Source organism: Scatophagus argus, chromosome 10 (assembly GCF_020382885.2).
Source record: "Scatophagus argus isolate fScaArg1 chromosome 10, fScaArg1.pri, whole genome shotgun sequence".
NCBI classification, from domain to species: domain Eukaryota; kingdom Metazoa; phylum Chordata; class Actinopteri; family Scatophagidae; genus Scatophagus; species Scatophagus argus.
In genome coordinates, this window is record NC_058502.1 from 23,356,493 (window position 1) to 23,377,392 (window position 20,900).

At 39.7% G+C, this 20,900-nt stretch overlaps 2 protein-coding genes across 2 annotated transcripts in view; one reads left to right on the plus strand and one right to left on the minus strand.

Moving 5' to 3' along the window:
• The window catches only part of slc18a2 (solute carrier family 18 member 2), a 30,318-nt gene extending 20,385 nt beyond the window's left edge, over positions 1-9,933 (plus strand). Inside the window, exons 11-15 of the mRNA XM_046402023.1 lie at positions 336-387; positions 2,044-2,107; positions 2,192-2,311; positions 5,709-5,842; positions 8,631-9,933. Of these exons, the coding sequence (XP_046257979.1) occupies positions 336-387; positions 2,044-2,107; positions 2,192-2,311; positions 5,709-5,842; positions 8,631-8,738 (478 nt within the window). The 3' untranslated portion in view covers positions 8,739-9,933. The remainder of the gene's footprint in view (positions 1-335; positions 388-2,043; positions 2,108-2,191; positions 2,312-5,708; positions 5,843-8,630) is intronic.
• Positions 9,934-14,395: 4,462 nt separating this feature from the next.
• pdzd8 (PDZ domain containing 8) overlaps positions 14,396-20,900 on the minus strand; it is a 54,269-nt gene continuing 47,764 nt past the window's right edge. The window contains exon 5 of the mRNA XM_046402024.1: positions 14,396-20,846. Coding sequence (XP_046257980.1) covers positions 18,496-20,846 — 2,351 coding nt within the window. The 3' untranslated portion in view covers positions 14,396-18,495. The remainder of the gene's footprint in view (positions 20,847-20,900) is intronic.

The following is a 20,900-nucleotide window of genomic DNA, read 5'->3' on the forward strand; positions in this document are numbered from 1 at the left end:
TATTTGGCATGTAATGTCTTATTGGTGTAATGGTCAGGGGTCCCAATACTTTTGTCCATACAGTGGTTACACTGGCAAGTTCTTTGAGGATTCAGGGTACACTACCTATTATCTTGACTTGCTCCAGAGATTATTAGGACTGCAGTTCTAACTGGCAGTTCTTACACAGAATTAAGTAATGTCTAACACTAAATAATAATGTACTTTACAATATGAAGCTATGTAGATGAATATAATTTATGTTATACACAAGTAAAACAAACTTCTTCATCTTACTGTAGTTAGAGTAAAAATGGTTTCCATTAGATTACACTGATGTTTTCTCTTCTTTACAGATGGCTTTGTGCTCTCATTGGAATAATGGTGGTTGGAATCAGTGTAATCTGTGTAAGTATGAGGAAAAACTTGCAATGTTATAGTGAATTCAGTCTATGATATAACTGATCAGAACAGGTGGATCACAAATGTTTAAAATGGTGCAGAAATCCATCCATCCGCCCATCTTTGTCCACTGGCAGCAGGCTAAATAAAGAATTCCAATCATCCCTCTCCCTTTCAACATTTTCCAGCTCCTCCTGGGGGATCCCCAGCCTTTCCCAGGCCAGATGGAGCTGCAGTAATTTCACACTCACACACATTTTCCCATCACTCCTGAATAAGACCTAAAGGTAGTTTAACTTTGGCAGAAAACCATGGCGTTGGACTTGTAGGTGCTGATTCTAATCCCAGACACCTCTCAGCTCTCTCTTTGGCTATATAGGGACTGGACGGCTCTTGGCTATGGCCCTGGTACCCCATACCTAGCCTATAGGTACCTTACCTGGTCTGTCTGGCAGCCTCTCCTGCTATCCTATTCAGTTCACCACCAGGTGGTGATCAGTTGACAGCCCTGCTCTTCTCTTCAATCATGTGTCGAAGACATATGGCCACAGGTTATCACTACTCAGATATCACCATCATATTTTCGATCAACATTTTGGCCTTAGGTGGTCTGGGACCAGCTATTCTTATGGACCTCCTTATGTTAAAACATGGTGTTTGTTATAGCCAGTCCTAGCACAGAAGTCCAATAACAAAGCATCACTTCAGATCAGACAAGTGTTCCTCCCAGTGAGTGCTTTCCAGGTTTCTCCATCATTGCCCATGGGAGTGTTGAACTACAGAGTCCCCAGGCAGAAACCTTTCCAGGATACCACCTAGAGACTTCAAGAAGGCCAAATATGCTGAGCTGCTGTTCAGTACACAGGCACCCCCCGCAGTCGGAGACTTCTCTTCAGCAGATATGCCTGTTTGACGCCTCTCACGCTAGACAACTCTAGAACAGGAGAATTCAACACCACTAAAGGAGTTTGGTTGCAGAACCTGTGCTGTGTGTGGAGGTGAGCACAACTATATCTAATTGGTACCGCTCCACCTCCCACACCAGCTCAGGCTTCTTCCCCACCAGAGAGGTGACATTCCACAACCCTGGGACCTGTCTGCAATGTCAGGTGTCAGCACTCATAGGTCTATGCTTTTGACTGCCACCCAGCATGCAATGCACCTGGCCCCAATGCCTTTCCTTGGAGGTGATGAGCCCACAGGGCTGTGACACCACCATGTTGCTTTTTGGGGCTTTGCCTGCCGCCAGAAACTTGCTGGCAGCCTTCACTTCCCAGTTTAGCCCCAGAAGTAGTCCCCGGTTTTCCCATTCTGGGCAAGGCTCTATCCCTCAGTTGTGTCATTAGGGTCTTTTCCTGGCCCCTACCCTAAGACCAATCTGCCTTGAGAAACCCTAGTAGGGTCTGCTGCCCCAGACAACATAGCTCCAAGGTTCACAGGGACACACAGACCTCTCTACCATGTTGAAGTCGCAATTCTTTGGGTGTTGGAGCAGAAATGTAACTGTTTAAAATGCGCATAAATTCTGAATTCTAAATAGTGAGATGTGTAAATAGATGTAATTGGAACCACTGTTATAACACGTAACACAGGTATAAATTAAAACTGAATAAATAAATAAATAAATAAATATTTTTTCTGATATTTGTCTTTTTGTCCTAGGTTCCATTTGCCACAAATATCTATGGTCTCATTCTTCCAAACTTTGGTGTTGGTTTTGCTATTGGTAAGTTTGCCAAATGAAATACTGTGTTAAACAAGTACGTGCTCTGCTGAACGTCAAAGATCTATTGTGTGTGATGTGTTACAGGCATGGTTGACTCATCAATGATGCCTATAATGGGTTACCTTGTGGACCTACGTCATGTGTCTGTTTATGGAAGTGTATATGCCATTGCTGATGTGGCCTTCTGCATGGGATTTGCTTTAGGTAAGCAGTATGAAACACAACACTTTAGCAACACTACAGATGCAACTACAGGTTATGATACCTTCAAAGTGAATATCAACAGTAATAGAAAGTGTTCAACCATAGAAATCTATGGCTTGTATTTTTTATCTAAATAAAATTCTGGCCATTGCAGAACCCTAATTCTTGGTTATTACAAAGAAATTAGCCCATGTGTTTCCAAGTAATCTCCCTGACTTTAAGTGTTTCATTAAAATACTCTTGTACAAATGAATTTTCCAGCCCTGATTGACTGTCAATACATTTAAAGTCCCATATTGCCTTTGATATTTGCTTAACTCAACAAAACCACAAGATTAAAGGGAAAGTTTTGGGTCTATGTGTGGTTTGATGAGGCACTTATTCATATCCATATCACATACAGTTGATTGCGGTCAGTACAATTCCAGTTTGGAGAAGGAGAAAGAGTAGATGAGTCTTTTTTATGTGACTAAAATAGCTTTGCAACTGCACCATCCACAGCAGTAGCTGCCAAGCTGGCATTATTGACTTCTTCTCAAAGGCCATGGCATGGCAACCACCATCTACTTTTGGTAATACACTATGGATAAGTATCTCATACAAACATGCTTCAAAAACGTGAATCATCTTTTTAAATAATATTTGGATTTTCCAGCCCTGATTCATTATTGTATTTACAGTGTTTTGGCTTTTTTGACAAAATTTACAAAACACTCTTTAATATCACAGTGCAAACATATTTCTACAAAGTAATGTCAATTAATTAAAAATATATCATGTAAAATAAGTGACTGCATAAATATTCACCCACTTTAAAGTAACTGACCTAATTACCTGAGTGCAGTGAATGTGTCTCAAGTAATTGTAGTACAAAGACAACTGTGTCTGAAAATTCCAGTCACTGGTTAAACAGTATTCCTGGCTACAAATACACCATGCCCTCCAGGCATTTCTGAGAAAAGGTTATTGAAAAGTATAATTCCAGATGGATACAAAAAAAATTCCAAGTCACTGAACATTCCATAGAGTTCAGTTAAATTCATCATTAAGACATGGAAGGAATATGGCACATGTGTAAATCTGCCTAAAGTGAACTGTCCTGACAAACTATATGACCATGCAAGAAGGAGACTAGTGAGGGAGGCCACCAAGACATTTGAGTGACCACTCTGAAGGAGTTAAAAGCTTCAGCAGCTGATATGGGAAAGACTCATACAGCAACTGTTACCCTGGTTCACCAGTCAAAGCTTTATGGGAGAAGGCTACTGCTGAAGAAAGCACATATTAAATCTCGACTAGAGTTCGCACAAAGGCATTTGTGAGACTCCAAGGTCAAGTGGAAGGAGGTTCTTTGGTCTGATGAGACCAAAATGGAGCTTTTTGGCCATCAGACTAGACACTATATTTGGCAGACACCAAACACTGCACATCACCACAAACACACCATCTCCAGTATGAAGCATGGTGGTGGTGGCATCATGCTGTGGGGATGCTTCTCAGCAGTCAGCCTCCTAAGGCTTGTACAGGTAGAGGGTAAAATGAATGCAGCAAAATACAGAGAAATCCTGGGGGACATTCTGATGTAGTCTGAAAGAGAACTAGAGAGGATTTATTTTCCAGCAAGACAATGACCCAAAGCATACAGGAAGCTACAGAAATGATATAAAGACAATCTGTGGCAGGTCTTGAAAAGGGCTGTTCATGCCCATTCTGGGAGCAGCCTCAGACAGAACTTCACCAGATTTGCAAAGACGAATGGAATACAATTGCAGTGCAAGCCTGACTGAGACCTATCCACATAGACTCAGTGCCGTGATTGCAGCCAAAGGTTCATCTAACTAAATACTGACTTAAAGGGGGTTAATATTCATGCGGTCACTTATTTTACATTATATATTTTTAATCAATTACTTTGTAGAAATCTGTGTTCACTTTGACATTAAGAGTTTTTTTTTTAATAATTTTTTGTCAAAAAGCACAATTATATTTACTATTATTCCATTTATAAAAGCAATAAAGGGGGAACTTCCAAGGGGGCGAAGTCTTTTTATAGGCACTGTATGTAGCACTGTATGCTTTGTAAAGTATTATTACCAAAAGAAGAAAGATGGGTTTTTTTCATTTTCCAGCACACATTTTACAACTGCCATACCATATTTGTTTCCAGTTACTGTTTTATTGGCTTTGACATTAAGTGTAAAATAACATACTGTACACACAGATGTTTTTTATGGACCTAATTCATGGTTATTATTCAAAAATTATCAGATGCGTTTCCAACTAATGGTTCTGATATTTGATGGCTAGGTTGAAGTGACGTAATTATAATATTCACTGTTAACAGGTGGTTATCAATCTTGTAGCACTGATTGGTGATTATTGCACAGGAAGCACTGCATGTGTTTCCAGGGAAAAAAAATCATCATCAAATCAACATCATACTAGAACAGAAGTAGAATACTGATTAAGAATATTTTGAATGCTTCTAGTAAATAATAATCTTTATGTCCTGTTACTAAATTACATTATTATCACTTTGCTATTTTTATTTTTTAACACAATATTACCCAACATCAGTATAAACCTGCAGTGACTTGAAAATGTCATTATTCCATTTTTGTTTACCCTGATATAACATTATTACTCTGAACAGGTCAGCCTTTTGTTAGCTCATTATTACCATTTTAGTGAGACTATAACAGACTTGAGGTGTTTTTATCATTATTATTATTACCCTGTTGCAGGTATTACATTTCAGTAATACTAATACTAACTCATGCTTACCAAAATTTTCTAGGTTACTACCTTTGTTTACCCTAATATTGCCCTGCTGTTATGAATGTACACTATAGAGACAGAAGTATTGGGATAGGCCCCTTACTTCTAGTTAAGGGAAGTAAGGGGGATACTAAGACATTTTGGACAATGCTATTCTTTCAAATTTGTGGCAACAGTTTCGGGAACGCCCTTTTCTGTTCCAGCATGACTGTGCTCCAGTGCACAAAGCAAGCTCCATAAAGGCATGGTTGGTGTGGAAGAACTTAACTGGCTGACCTCAAAACCCACCAAACACCTTTGGGATGAATGAAGAATGGAGATTGTGAGCCAGGCTTTATCGTCCAACACCAGTGCCTGACCTCACAAATGTTCTTCTGCATGAATGGGCAAACATTCTGACAGAAACACTCCAAAATCTTCTTCTGCTTACCAAAAGAATGGAAGCTGTTATAGCGACCTTAGAATGCAATGCCATTAAAGTCCCTGTTAGTGTAATGGTCAGGTGTGCCAATACTTTTGTCCTATTAGTGTATCTTGTCAGTGCAGAGCTGCAATGCAAAGTGCTGCCCTCAGCCAAAACAAATTAAACCAGTTTGTGACCTGTCCTCTTCTGATGTAGGTCCATCTATCGGAGGATCCATTGCTGAGAGTATTGGCTTCCCCTGGGTGATGACCATAATTGGAATAGTAGATATTTTATTTGCACCTCTTTGCCTGTTCCTCAGGAATCCACCGGGACAAGAAGAAAAAATTGTAAGATTCAAAATACACTGAAATACAGTCAACCAAATCCCACATGTACACACAGAAATATGAAAACCCTGCAAGGCAAGATCAACAGACTTAACTTTGAAACTTTTACATCTTGAATGCCTTCGCTGTATGAATGTATTAACTTCCAACACTATTTCTTGTATTGCGTTCAAGTATGAATGACATTGTTCTAACATGTGGTTCCATTAAGTCTGAAAGAGACATGATAAAAATCCCAAAGTCAGGTTCTACAGAAGATTTTTCAAACTGCAAATGTCGCTGTGTGAGCCAAAGTGTCCTGTTCACCCCATGACCACTTACAGACAATGAACGTGTCTGTACTGATATTTTTGGGAAACACATGTTAATTATGTATTTTACTTTTAAAGTCTTAAATTTTAATAACATTTTCCAAACAAATGAATAGACACCCCAACCTGCAATAAGGTTAAGGGACAAAAGGAAAAAGGAAGTCTTTAAATAGAAACTAAACTACCTTTTTCAACCATGGAAAAATGTAACACCTCTTTCCAAAAAATAAAAAGGAAGAATACAATAGAACATGCCTCAACTTCCTCCCACTGTACAAAAGTGAAGCCAAAATATACCAAAATATACCAACACCATCTTGCAAATATGGAGCCAGTAATTGCGCAGTACTTATTGGGCAGTGGAGCCGCGGGATCAAGTTCCTGCCCTGAATCATGAGGTTTCACCCTCTTTTTATAATATCAAAAAACTAAATAAAACCAAACTTATCTGAAAAATGAATATATAAATATACATCAGTGTGATAAGAAGGACCTAAAATGATAGAAAACCTATTTGACGTGTAATTTGAGTTTTTAGTTTGGTCAAAGTCCCCTTTGTTAACATTGAGGTTTATAACCTATACTGTAGCCTGGTGGCAACTGAAATGATTTGTCTTCACAACAGCGGAGCTTTCACGTCACCCGGCTTCACGGTTAGGGACATATATACTGGAACAAGAATACGTTTTTTGGCATTTGGCCTCTGCACACCGCCACATTGAATTTGAAATGAAACACTCAAGATGTGAGCAAAGTGACTTTCATCTTTAATTCAAGGGGTTTGAGTGTGGCATTAACCATTTAGGAAGTACAGCCATTTTTATAGATCCAGCTTCATTTTTGGTGGCTCATAAATGATGGGACAAACTAACATAATTACAAATATAAAGATTGTTTTTAATACTTGGATGAAAATCCTTTGCAGTCAATGGCTGCCTGAAGTCTGAAACCCATGGACATGAGCAAATGCTGAGTTTCTTGATTGGAGATGATTTGCTAGGCCTTTTGCTGCAGCTGCCTTCAGCTGTTGCTTGTTTGTTGTTCTTTCTGCCTTCAGTCTTGTCTTCAGTTAGTGAAAAGCTTGCTCTACTGGGATGAGATCAGATGACTAACTTGGCCAGTGAAGAATATCCCATTTCTTTACCTTGAGAAAGTCTAGGGTTCCCTTTGCTGTATGTTTTGGGTCGTTATCCATCTGCAATATGAAGAAGCATCATATCAGTTCTCAGCATTTAGCGGAATCCGAGCACAGAGTCATAACACTAAACATTTCAGAATTCATAGTACTACTTTTATCATTAGTCAGGTCACCTTAACACCAGTGATCCGGTTCCATTGGCATCTATACATGCCAATAAGACTGCTCCACTGTGTGTGACAGATGATGTAGTATACTTCAGATCATGAGCTGTTCCTTTCCCTCTTCATACTTTTCTGTTCCCATCATTCTTGTACAACTTAATCTTGGTTTCATCGTCTTTTCTGGCAAAGTCTAATCTGGTCTTTCTGTTGTTGAGCTTTACGAGTGGTTTTTGCACCTTGTTGTGATGCCTCTGTATTTACATTTATGAAGCCATCTTTTGACTGTAGACTTTGACAATGACACATCGGCCTCTGTCAAGACTTTTTGGTATTGCTGAGGTTTCCAGTTAATTCCTTCTTCTTAAGAATGTTCCAAACTGTTGTTTTGGCCAATCCCAGTGTTTTTGCTATCTCTCTAATGGGTTTTCTCTCAGACCTTTATCTGCTTGATTTGTCATTGGCTGACGAGGGAACAGGTCATATATGGTCATGAAACTGCTTGTCAGCCATTTATCCTGTCATTTATGGGCCACAAAAATGTGGATGGGTCTATAAAAATGGTTATAATTCCTATATAGTTAATGCCACACTTCTGTCAAACTCCCTAAATTAAATTCTTCCCTTCGCTCAGATCTTGAGTTTTTCATTTCAAATTCAATGTGGTGATAGGTGCAGAGGTCAAATGCCAAAAAACTTATACTTGTCCCAATATACAATTGTATGTACCTACCTGTATATACAGTCAATGGTCAGTCCTATTTGGGCCACATTAAATCTCTCTACTCATTTCTTGATTTGACGACACATGGAGGCGTTAACAGCACAAAACATAACTGCATTAAATGTATTATTTCAACATGACATTAAATTACTCTTAACATTGTCACACAGTAGAATTATGGAATTATGTAGACTGAGGACACAATACCAGAATATTAACTCTGATAAAATACTAGTATAATAAAATGATACCCCTTTCAATACCATTAGGTACACAGATAATAGCCTTAGGTTTCAAAATCTGATTGTAAATCTGTTTTGATTGTTTGTCTGTCCGTCTGTCTGTTTGTTTTTTGTTGAACTGAAGTTTACTGAGCAACAAAAAGGAATTTTACTCAGAGACCTTTTACATATGTTGTGGCAGAAACAACACTTTCTAATTTTTGTCATTTCAGGCCATTTTAATGGACACCAACTGTTCAATGAAGACAAGGTCCTACTCCACACAGGGGATGTACTACCAGGGTGAAAACATGGATCCAGAATATGACGATTATGATTAACAGGACACCAGTCATGCAGGTTAACCGTTCAGAGGATCTATTTTGTTGTACAGAAAAAGGAAGAGAAAAGAAAAAAACAGCAAAGAAATTTTAATGTGAATGTCCTGTGTTCAGTCTTCACCGTTCACTGTACTCTTAGCGGTTTTACTTCCGTAAACCAAAGTTGTTCTTGACCTGTGGTTGCTTTGTGTGAGAGATATTTTTTAGCCAACAGCCTTATTCAGGAAAAATGTCAAAAATCACTCTTTGGGTAGTAGTAGGGTGCTGAGCACCATGTTCGCTTTGCTGTTTAATTTGGAATACACGTCTGTCTTAATTCTGATGTCAGCCATTAAAAATTTCCTTTTAATCTGTTGTTCCTGTGACTGTTTAGAGTATTGTCACCAGATCTTGGTGTGCAAGTTAACATTTTAACTGTGATGGATGGACACACAATTATTATGTCAAGCAACTGTTCTTTGTTGGAGAATTTGTTGACTAGGTCTGTGGTCCTTGTTTGCACTGACAGAGTTACAGAAGCTCAACTGTTCAGGCTGAACTGTGTGGGGAAGTTTATATGTACCCACAAAAGACATAAATAATTGGGATGAACTTTTTTTTTCTTTTTTTGTTTTTACAATAATAACGATGGTTAGTTCAACAACAGTTTACTGAATTAGATTGCTCAGACGTAAGGGATGAATGAAATACAACAATTGTTATCATATAAAAGAAAACGTATGCATTGCTATAAGTCCAGATATTGTGGCCAAGGTTTCGCAAATTGAATTATTTATTTAATGTCAGTTTAGTTACATTAACTATAGCTATGATATGATTAAATTAGCTAATTATTTTAGGTGGGAGTGCGTGGTCGACTGTTGCATAGCACTTTTTCTTTATTATTAATATGTTTTTTATATCATCGCATTCTGAAGAAATTTTGAGCATATATGAATATGTGTAGAACGTAATATATCATTTTAATAAGAAAGAACCTTCATGTTTTGTTTTTACATTTTGTCAACTTCAGTGAGGAACTTTCTGTTCTTACTGTTTTGATTTAATAAATCATTAATACTGTGCATTCTCAGATAATGGCCTTCTTTACTTCAATGGCAAGGAGAGGATCAGTGGACTCAATCACAGGGCCAACACACAAAGACAGACAATCACACACACCCACATCTAGTGGCGAGTTAACCTAATGTGCATGTTTTTGGGACTGTGGGAGGAATCCAGAGCATCCAGAGAAAACCCATGCCGGAACCAAAGGGCCCAGACCCAGACTCGATCCCAGAAGCCTCTTGCTGTGAGTCAAAAGTGCTAACCACCGCACAACTGTGCCATCTTTTCAGAAACCATGACCTGGTTATTCAAGGTGGTCCTAAGAACTTGTGAGCAGTTTCATATAGGAACTATTTTCTTTTGGTGTCACCTTGTACAAGGAAGTGTGCATCTACTCATTAACGGTGTATTAGCTAGTTTATATAGCCAGCCTCTTATCAATGAGCAGATGGTAATACTGAAAGAGCACAGAAATTGAAACTCATGTTTTCAGTAGCAGGTACTGCCTGTAGGTTTGAAAAAATGGCTCTGAAAAGGTTATAGTTTTGTCTGTCAGATCAGACACTATAGTATACATAGTGTAAACACTATATACTGTCCATTCACACTGGGTTTTAGTAATCAATATTAAAGGAACAGTTTTGGCATTTTGTTTGACTTTACTAACCAGCTGGTCCCAGCTACATATTTACGATACACATTCCTTTAAGTAATGGTACCATTATGAGATGCTCTATAAAAAACATTTATATTAAAAATGCTGACATTTACATATCTTTGCAAAAAATGAAAAATATAAAAATACTATAAATATTGTTTCCACCACAAATATGTTCTCTGTTGAAGTGGAAAACTTCAACAATATTTTGAGACTTAAATGAGACACTGAGAATAATTCTAATCATAATTTACTTAACTGTGGGTCATTTTCAAATGCCTCACTAGAAACATTCATATTAAGGGTTTTTACACTATCATTTGTACAATAATGATTTAATCATATTGCTGTATAATAAGTATATACTTAGTATATACTAGTATACTAGTATAGTATATACTATACTTTTGTTAATCATGCCTTAAATTGCCGTTGCAATTACTGTACAATAACTGGACAATTAAGTGTTTGCTTGACTCAAATGGACAGTTAAAGGGTACTCAGTGCTATTGAGTCTCTATTTTGAAGAGTCGTACAAAATCCCAATCGTTAATATAAATTTTAAAAATGTTTATCATGTAAAGTGTATGTCTTTAATTAATTTCAGCGGTTAAACTCAATGGACAAAGTCATTGACGACACCAGAGTCAGCAGAGAAAATTGAAAATAAACCAAGAATCTACACTTATAAATGAAACCAGAATTTCCAGGCAAATGACTCACAATCCAGCCTTAGGTCATATCATTATGTTGTGTGTTTTCTCTGCATGTCCAGATGATGACAAAGTTTTAAAATTTCATTTACTTTTTTTTTTTTTCTCTCATGGAGGCTTTTCTGTTTGTGATTTTCCAACTCGCCTGATACCTTTGCAGCTGAAAAGTTGAAAAAATGACATCTGAACAGACTATGCTGGCTAACAGAGGAGCCACTGGTTACAATGACAGTGTAGTTTTGGGTTTGTTTGTTTTTTTTACATGTTCATACATTTCTTACATGTTTACATTTTACATTGGTGGAACTGCTGGCCTCATGAGTGGAGTTCTCAGTTATAGTTACAGCCCTGTAGATCCGGGTCTGTATGGTGCTGTGAGCCCAGCACACTCACTTGACTCAGCCTGATCCAACTGACCCAGATCGGCTTTGTTTCTGGCCATGTTGGAAGTGTTCAAACCCAACTCAGTGGGATCCCTGAGTCCCCTGATGATGAATAAGGTAGCAACCACTGCTAGTACATGCAATTTATGCTATTTGTTGTAACAGTTTTTTGCTAACAACTACAAAGAACAAATGGAGTAGATTATAAAGAAATTATTTTATAATTTGTATTTATATGGGTTGTTAGCAGCAACTGTAGCCAACAGATCCCAGTTTAATAAAGAGTGGTATTCATGAAACTATGGTTATTTTTAGGAATTCAAAACAATTCTTCAAAACAATGTCAGTGTGTCATTAATTTTGTTAGTTTGGTTACATTTTGTAAAGGCTGACAGGATTCTTTTTATGTGGAGAGCTTTTTGCATTCCACCTCAGACTGGTGTTGTGATATAATTTACTGAGTTCTACTTATTAAGTTCTCCTATTCATCTACAATCTCCACAGATAGATAGATATTTTTTAGCTGAAAGAAGCTACAAAAGCTTAGAAAGTGCATCTTTTTCAGTTTGATAACAGAAATACTGACTTGATTGCCTGCATAGTTTGGTGGACGACAGCAGAATAAATTGCCATGATGGGGAAATGTGGGAGAAGACACACTGTAATCAGCCTGTCCATCTCATCACTGGGCTTCTATTACTTTGCAGATGCTCACACAATACCGCCCCTCCTTTCTGTCTTGACTAAGAACCCAGGCAACTGCAGTTCTTACAACAACATACATACAGGGAGGCTTCATCAAATGTTCTTTTTTTTCATCTCTGAAGGCATATTATGCCCTTCTGATGCAATGAAGGCCCTGATCAAATATATAAAGAAGAAAACAGTTAAGAAAGCTGTGAAAAAATGGGAATGTGTTCATAGCATCAGACAGGTTAGGGAAGTCTGACAGCAGTTGATTCAAACTATATACAGGTTTAAATATGGTAATATGTCAAATAAAACCTGAACATTGTCGTCACGTTTGCTGCATGTTTGGTATGAGTTTCAGAAATAATATAAATAAATAATATAAATAAGTTTTAAGTTTTATAAATAATTTGTGATGTATTTTATTGTGACACCTGATTGTGTTGTGAATAATTGTAAATAGCTCTACAAAAAAACACCTGAGGCATTTACTGAATTTTAAGGTTAATAGTTCTTGTTTGCTAAATTTGTACATAATTTTTTGAAATTTACAATTTATATTTGCATCCTAAGTTATAATGGTTTGTTGAATCAGTCATGCAATAAAGACGCGCTGGCACATCCCTGGACTCCAGGGGGTAAGACATCCCGAGGGCCCCTGTTCTTTTGTTGTTGCCCACACTGATTCATTCTTTTGCCCCTCTTAAAGCTCTGGTTAAATATATTCACCTCAGACCCCGCTCTGATTCACCAACACCTGTCTTTTTAACTCAAGGAAATAATCATGTGCGAAAGTCCTGGTTTAACCGTCATTTTAAAAAAGGTTCTCCTCAAGTGCAAATTGTCACATCTGCAATATGCAGGTCATTCATTCAGAATAGGAGCAGCTGACCTCAGCTGCAATGCTAGGAATCTTTTCATCTTCTTTCCAGCAATTGGGCTGCTGGTCTTCTGCCTTCTATTACATCCATCTCTGTTTTCATTCTGGTTGCTCACAGATCTCTGAAACCCTAAAATTCCCATAAATTATGCATATAACTGGTGGTAGTGGCTCAAGCCTAGCTTTTTCTCTTGCATTTGCCTCTATCCTTCTCCTTTTATGATGTTTTTTCTTGCATTTCAACCTCTGCATCATTGTTAGCCATTATACCCTGCATATTAAGAGTTAACAGGCCCATTTCGTGCCTGTTTTTTCCCTGCATCAGCATTTTCCCCAGCATCATATGGCTATTGCCCTGCATTTGTTCAGCAATTTTCCTTGTTGTATTTCCTCCGCATCATTTGCCCTCTTTGTATATAATGGCTTATCCCAGTGTCTTCCATTTGGCATTTTCCTAGTTTCTCTGTATTTCCATTCTCTCATCTTTCCTCTGACACTTGGACTTATTCCCTGGTATTGCTTTCATTCTTACTCATTGTTATTATAGCCTGATAACGTGTCTCTCTTTTTGAATGCTTTAAACTATGCTTTCCCCCCTTGCTGGAAGAAAATCTCATTGTGCATGCTCTTTAAGTCATAGGCAATGTCCCACAATCCTTAACCTCCACTATCTCATCCTCCTCTTCTTCCAATTACAACCTGTTACAGTCTCATTCAGCCAATCACTTGCAAGCTGTCAAATTTTAAAAGTGCTCTGTCTTTTCACTGCCATTTCAGCCCCTTGACACTTTGCAACCCACCTCTACCCCTTCATCACCGTTACCGTGGATGTCTGGCCATCTCCAATCAAACCTTCCTGTTAAAAGTTTCCCTTCCATGAAGTCTGCGTCACTGCTCATCACCACCATCAGTGTCTAGGCGGGGGGGTGGCTCTCGTTCGTATGGAAGCACTTCATTTGGCTGAGTTTCCCATGGTGATCTACTTCCTGCAGGGATGCTTGTATTATCTCTAGTCTTTTTTGACTGAGGTTGTAATAAGTGAGCAAATTTCTGCTGAAGACCTTGACATTATTACAAAATAACATCAGCTTATTTTGACTGAAAATATAGACTTGCTTTCCTTGTGTGTTGATGAACATTTTTGTTGTGAATGAATCTTTAACTTAGATCGAGTGGTTGCTTACTGTTGAGGTTTCAAATGTGTTTTGATTTGCTGATATGTAAGACCACAAATTGTGCCTACAAAGCCCTCTTGTATGAGCTGATTAAACCACAAAGCAGACTGATGGGAGTTCATTTGAGCTTGTTTATTTAGGTTATGTACAATAAAGCTTCTCCACATGAACCTTCTCTAAAACTGTATTCAACACCCCTCACATACATCATGCTGAGCTGCTGAAAGCTGTGGTGGGCACTCATATTGTAACTGCTGTTTCAATAGTCAGGACTGGGTGGGGGTGGGGGGGGCAGAGGCATGTCATTATGAGTTCTGTAGAAGAGCACACTATAACACCAACAGCAGCAGCAAAAGCATTGCTTCTCAGGCCAGAAGAGGGCTTTACAGGGCAAATGCCATCAGGTTCTCTCATTGGCCCCCCAAACACCCTCAGGTTATACGACCAAACATATCAGCACACAGAATACACATTTTTAAAAAGAAATCACGGATTCATTCCTGACAACTGGACTCATTTTCTACAAAAATATGGCACAAAAATACACAAAAACTGAGAAAGACTGACAAGTATAGCAGTCAGTAAGCCAATATCTAAGCCAACTGGTGTTAAATTCATTTTGGATGATTTCGGATATTTGTTGAATTTACCATCAGCTTTTTGTACTTTATTAAAGAATATCTGAAGACATCTCGAGAAAACTGCAGTCCTAGACATAAAGTGGTGGGTCCCACTTCCTGGTAATGGTACCAGGCCATAATTCACCATTCTAATGGGTAAAAAACAAATCATATTTATAAAACATTAGAGGCTACTTTGCAGGTACTTTGATTTTGATGCATCTTTCCCAATCATTCCCTCTTACACTTGCAATTCCATAGGGATTTTGAATGTAGGTCATCATTATGCAAGCACATCAACCACAGAATCACTACCCTATCTGAAAGTGTTGTATTGATGACTGCTGCAACAGCAACTAGCTAGTTAAAAAAGCAAAAACAGTGAGTTTAAAAAAGCTTGAAAGTTTCTTTAGTAAGATAAAAGGTACAATGTTTGTGATAGCCTACTTAATGTTAGGGTTAGGGTTGGATGGTCCACAGCGCCACAAAAGAAAAAATGCTCTCTGGTACTAAGACAATTGCAAAAACCTGCAGTTTAGCCTTCAGTATCCCTCAACTAGTTTGTACAATGCATCATTCAACAGGTCTAGGCAAGAGTGCTTATACTCAACGGTCTCAATGGTTCAGCATTGTCTGTTGTCACAGACTCTCCTCTCCTCAGGGATTCTCTGATTTTTCTCCATGATCCTGACATCTCAATGTCATGAATTGCACAGAGCAGGGCATACACGGTTTCAGTATTTGTACTTCTTTGAACAAAAGCACCTGCATACTGCATTAAGTGGGTGATCGAATTGTCTGGCGGCAGGGAAGTGGATGAACACAGACCCTCAATCAGACAGAAGGTTTTGTTTGTAGGTCTTATCCCTATTTTTCCAAAATGTTGTTTAACAACCCACAGAAAAAGTATATAAAGGTCTTCAGCTATGTTCAGGGCACAATCAGCACTGTGTGAAATGAATGAGGCTGTTTTGGAGGTGCAGCAGGACTGCCTATGGGTCTCTGTCACAAGAAAGAAAAGTTGGGTCAACTTTCGCCTCAACACAATGAAGCACCATAAATCAAAGTGGCGGCCAAACAAATACTTTCAAGTGCCCATTCTTGGTAGACTACTTTAAAAATTAACAATATTTTTCAACTGTTTGCATCAGAAGTATTTCAATCCATGGAGTGTTTTAGTGTTTGATAAACCTCCAAACTTATTGATCTTTTATCCCAAATGGATTCTGGATTGTGTTTCATCTTTTTTTGTTTTTCCTGTGCAGGGATGTTTTCTGTCTCAATACTTCCATTCAATCGAACTGCATGCTTTTTGAAAGTCACAATTCAGATGGACTGTTACCAAAACCTGCTGATTGCTGTTAATATTTTAGAAGACTATAAAACTCAACCTCAGAGATTCTCAGCCATCCAGGTCACCTTGCATAAAATAGCTTAAGTTGGGGCAACTGGAATTTAATTTTCAATTTAGCGAAAAGACGTTTCACCTCTCATAAAGATTTCTTTAGTTCTGATTAACTGGTTGGGAGTTCCAGGTATTAAACTTAGATGGTAGACCTGTCCAGCCAACATGTGACTGCAAGGGGGTTGAATGGATTGTTGTCGCACACAGCCATCATGTGACTCGTGAAGAGTCTCATGTCCAGGTGTGAATGACTGGGGAGGTATCTCAAGGTTGCACAGCAGGTGGTTGATAGGTGGTGGCCTGTGCCTGTTGAGGGGAGGTTGTTCCAGGTAGGCATAGATGGGTTCCTTTACCCCTCTCTCAAACCATCTGTCTTCCCTGTCCAGGATGTGAACATTATTGTTCTGAAATGAATGTCCCTTGTCCTTAAGATGTACATAGACTGCAGAATCCTGGCCAGTGGGGTTGGCCCTCCTGTGCTGAACAATGCACTTGTGAGGCGGTTGTTTGGTCTATCCAATGTACAGGTCATTGAAGCCCTCACTACACTGGATCGTCATGTCTGGAGAAAATGCTCCATAGCCTTTCAAATACTTCAGCCACACATTGGACAGTGATGTTTTTGTCCTTCTTATCTGTGTCTTAACTAATGGTAGTGATCTTGTTATTTCTCTGGCCTTTTGAACTGAAGAAGCCTTTTGGATGAGAGGTGATACATCTTCCCTTTTAAGATGAAATCCAGTTGTCCCAGCTAAAGCTCTTCTACTCAACCTCACTAAGTATCTACAAATAAACTCAACTGTGTTTGAGCTGGAAAACCGAACTGTTCAAAATAACCATCAAAATAAAGAAAGAGAAGGACATCAAAGAAGGTTGCTTTTTGTTTGCTGTTTCTCTTCACAAAAAATAATTTCCCAGTGACTCACTAAGGGTGCAAAAGATAAACAGCATAGCATTATGAAATTGTAGCTGGTTATGATAGAATCACTATAATAGGCTACATGAATTATGATTGATGTTGTGCAAGGAAATGGGGAAAGCAATCGGTTATACACAAAAGCAACTCATCAAGACAAATGATCTGCACTAGAACGCATACGTTTTGAACCATGGAAAACATTTTTATAGACACACCTTAAAGAAAATAACTAACTACTGCAAATTTTACTAAAGAGATGTTCTGTGTAACATTCATTCACAGATCAATCAAACAAGTCGGTTACATGCTTTTCTCACATTCTCAGAAAGTTTTAATCAGTTAGCAATGTGCCATAGTTGAGTTTCAGAAGTTGGGGTGGGATGTTCTAAGCAAAACATGACAGAGAAAGACAAACAAATAGAAACAGTTGATTCAAAATTACAACACAGGCCAATTACCTCCTTGCACCCCCCTAAGAGAAAGAAAATATGGGTTATATATGACATATTTGGCTTTATCAACACAAAAAAGAAAGAGGAAATTTATACATAAAATTTCACAAATAATTATGAAGTTGCTGAAATGAAAGAGTTTTGTGAGGAGGGTAAATAACTTCTAAAATCTAAATATATTACAGTAAAAAGTGCTCAGAATAAAACATATTTATGACCACTCACTGGGTCCTTAGACAACTTACATGTTCCACTCAGATGGATGTCTAAACCTGCTTTTCCTTAGTAAGATTCACACTTCTAAACACAAATATTTCACCTTCATCTAGGCTTTTTACTTACAAAAAAACAATTTAGAACTTTCTGGTAGTTGATGATTCTGACTAGTACACCTCAGAAATGTGCACTCAAGTCCCATTACAGCAGTTGCAGACAAAATAGCAAACTGAATTAAATGCTTACAATAACATTTAGGGACCACAGAAAAACAAAACTGGAGTATACACATGCATCACTACTGAGGGCAAATAATAATGTACCTCTTAAGCGTCCCTTTAAAAAGAGCATGAAAATGGCATCACGTGTGCAAATCTAACAGGTTTACCATGAATCGACTGGAAGAAAATTCCTTTCATCATTCCTGTTTCACATAAATAAAAAAAAAAGAAAAAAAAGTGTTTTAACCAAAAACTGGACCTCAATATCCCCAATATTTAAAACAAACGTTTGACTTCTGGAATTTCAGAATCTCGATAAGCAAATTGGACATAAATTTGCTGAGTGGCCTGTTCCTCTCTCTTCTCTCCTAGTATCAATTAGTGGAGTGCCTCCACACAGATTTGCTCCTCTGTAATGTCATCCAGCAGCTGCACCTCTACAGGGCTGCATATGTCACTGTCATAGACCTCCGCCCCAATCAGGGCCTCTTCCTCCATCGCTTCTCCTTTGCCTTTAAAGCCTTGTTGCTCTGAAGGAGAGGTGCTCTCCACTGACTCCAGGTCTTCAATTCCTGCCCGGTAGTGGATCATTAGTAGAGTAAGGGCCTGGAGTCTTTCCCCAGACTTGGCTAGGGCAGTACTAATTAGGGCCTTACGCCGAGCATCTGTGGCCTCCCTCTCCTCCAGCAGAAGAGCGTTATTGTGCTCCAGCTCCTGGTCAATTTCCTGCTGCAGCTTGTCCAGCATCAACTCCAGCTTTTGGGAGCGCTCGTCTGTGGGCAGTCCTCGGTACAGGTCGCGGCCTATCTCCTTCACAGCAATGAACACACTATCATCCAACCCGCCTTCCTTGCGTACAAGTTTACTGCTGCAACCACTGCCTGCAGGCTGTTTTGAGGGGCTGGCACCACTGGTGTATGTCTCAGTATCACTGCTCTCATTGTCTGAAGTGTTGGGAGTATGCTTGGGTGAGGGTTCCACCATTCCAGGGCCCGCATCAGCCACCTGTTCAACCAGCCGAGTCTTGGGCACCTGACGGAGGTTAAGCAGTCGGGAGCTGGTGTTGATGATATGACGTGTCAGACCAGTGGTGGCCCGGTTTATGGTGGATTTGGCTTCAGGGTCAGCTCCACGACGTTCAGTCGCTGCCACACAGAAGGGATTTTCAGTGAGGCACTTGTCCTGACACTTCTTGTGACAAACGTAGGCACAGACCATACACTGAGATGCTGCCTTGGTCCAAACCTTTTTTTTGCAGTATTCACACCAGGTGGGGTTCTGGAACTGGGTGTCCTGGAAGTTGTGACGCACCTCCACCAACTGCATGGCCAAGTCATCACGTGATGCTGAGGGGACATGCTCTCTCTCTCTCTCCCTTAGATCCTCATCATGGAGACTCCCCTCTCTCTCCCTTTCTGCCAGACCGCCTGGATACTCTAACTCACCCTCAGCTAAGTAACGGAAGTTCAGTGTAACATCTCCATAACACAGCTTCTCATTAAAGCCCTTGTGGGTACTGAGGCTGCGTAGCGCAGTGCGACTAACGTTAGCTCTGGGTTCTGGAGGCCCCAGCCTAAAGGTGCTCTGGTACTCTGCTGAATTTGTGGCCATACATTCCAAGGCTAAATGCTCCAACTGGAGGGTAACATGACCCAGGCACAACAAACTGCCCAGCTTAAAGGGATCTTTGCACCACAGAGCCACATTTAGGTACTTATGGTTGCTCTCTACTTCAAACACCACAGATGCCTTGGGCCAGCATGCTGTCTGATTCCGAAACATGCTTTCAGGAGATTCCCAGAGGCAATGGTCCTCTAGACTTTCCCGTGTGCTGCAGCAGCTCTCTGAAGATTTCTCCTTTGCTTGATCTGCCTTGTTGCTATTGGTCGCAGTGAGAGGGACTGACAGCTCGTCACTGGACTCTGCTGGCCTAGACTGTTTCACCTCAGCATGTCTGACACCTATCTTTTCAGTACCAGCCTTGTCCTCATTGGTTCCTGTGAGAGGAGCTTTTTCTGGAGATCTGTCAGAAGCGCTGATGGTGGTAGTCATGGTAGGAGCAACAGTAGCACTTGTAGTTATAACAGAATCAATGCTTTCCAAATGACTGTTTTCTGCAGAAGCTGACGTTAACCTTATCTGAGGTCTTGGTGGTACTGGGGGTCGTGAAGGTGGAGGTGGAGGAGGGACAGTGGGGCGTTGCAGACCCTCCCCTGGATCACTACTAGTCTTATGTGGTGAGGGCTTTGGTGATTCTTTGGGCTGGGGCTTTAGTGGTGACTGGAGACCCACCAGGTTTAACTTGCGGTTGAGGATAGGTGAGATGGTACCAAGGGGCTTAGAGGCCAAGTTGGCCACAGTCCTTTTGGGGCTTTGGTTTACTGTAAGTAAAGAATCCTCCTTAGCGTCAGTGGTATTTGTGATACTGCTGTTAGGGCCACTAGTCTGGCTGGGTTTGGAGTCCACAATCAATTCTTCAAATTCAGAATCTATGTCCTTGCTGTCTGATATGTCAGAAAGGGTAGTGATAGGGGCTGGGTCTTCCTCATAACCCCCTGGCTGAGAAACAAAACCTGTTTCCTCTAGCTGGCCAAACCCTTCCTGAAGAGTTCCCAGGTTTGCAAAAGAGGGAGTCTGGTGACGCACTGGTCTCTCATAAAGTACCACCACCCTGTCTCCAGCCTGCTTCAACAGTTTGGGCACTTGAACCGAGGATGTCACTTTGACGCCTGTCAACAGAAACAAGAACAGGAAATATGTTGTCTGTCATTAGTGTAAAGAAC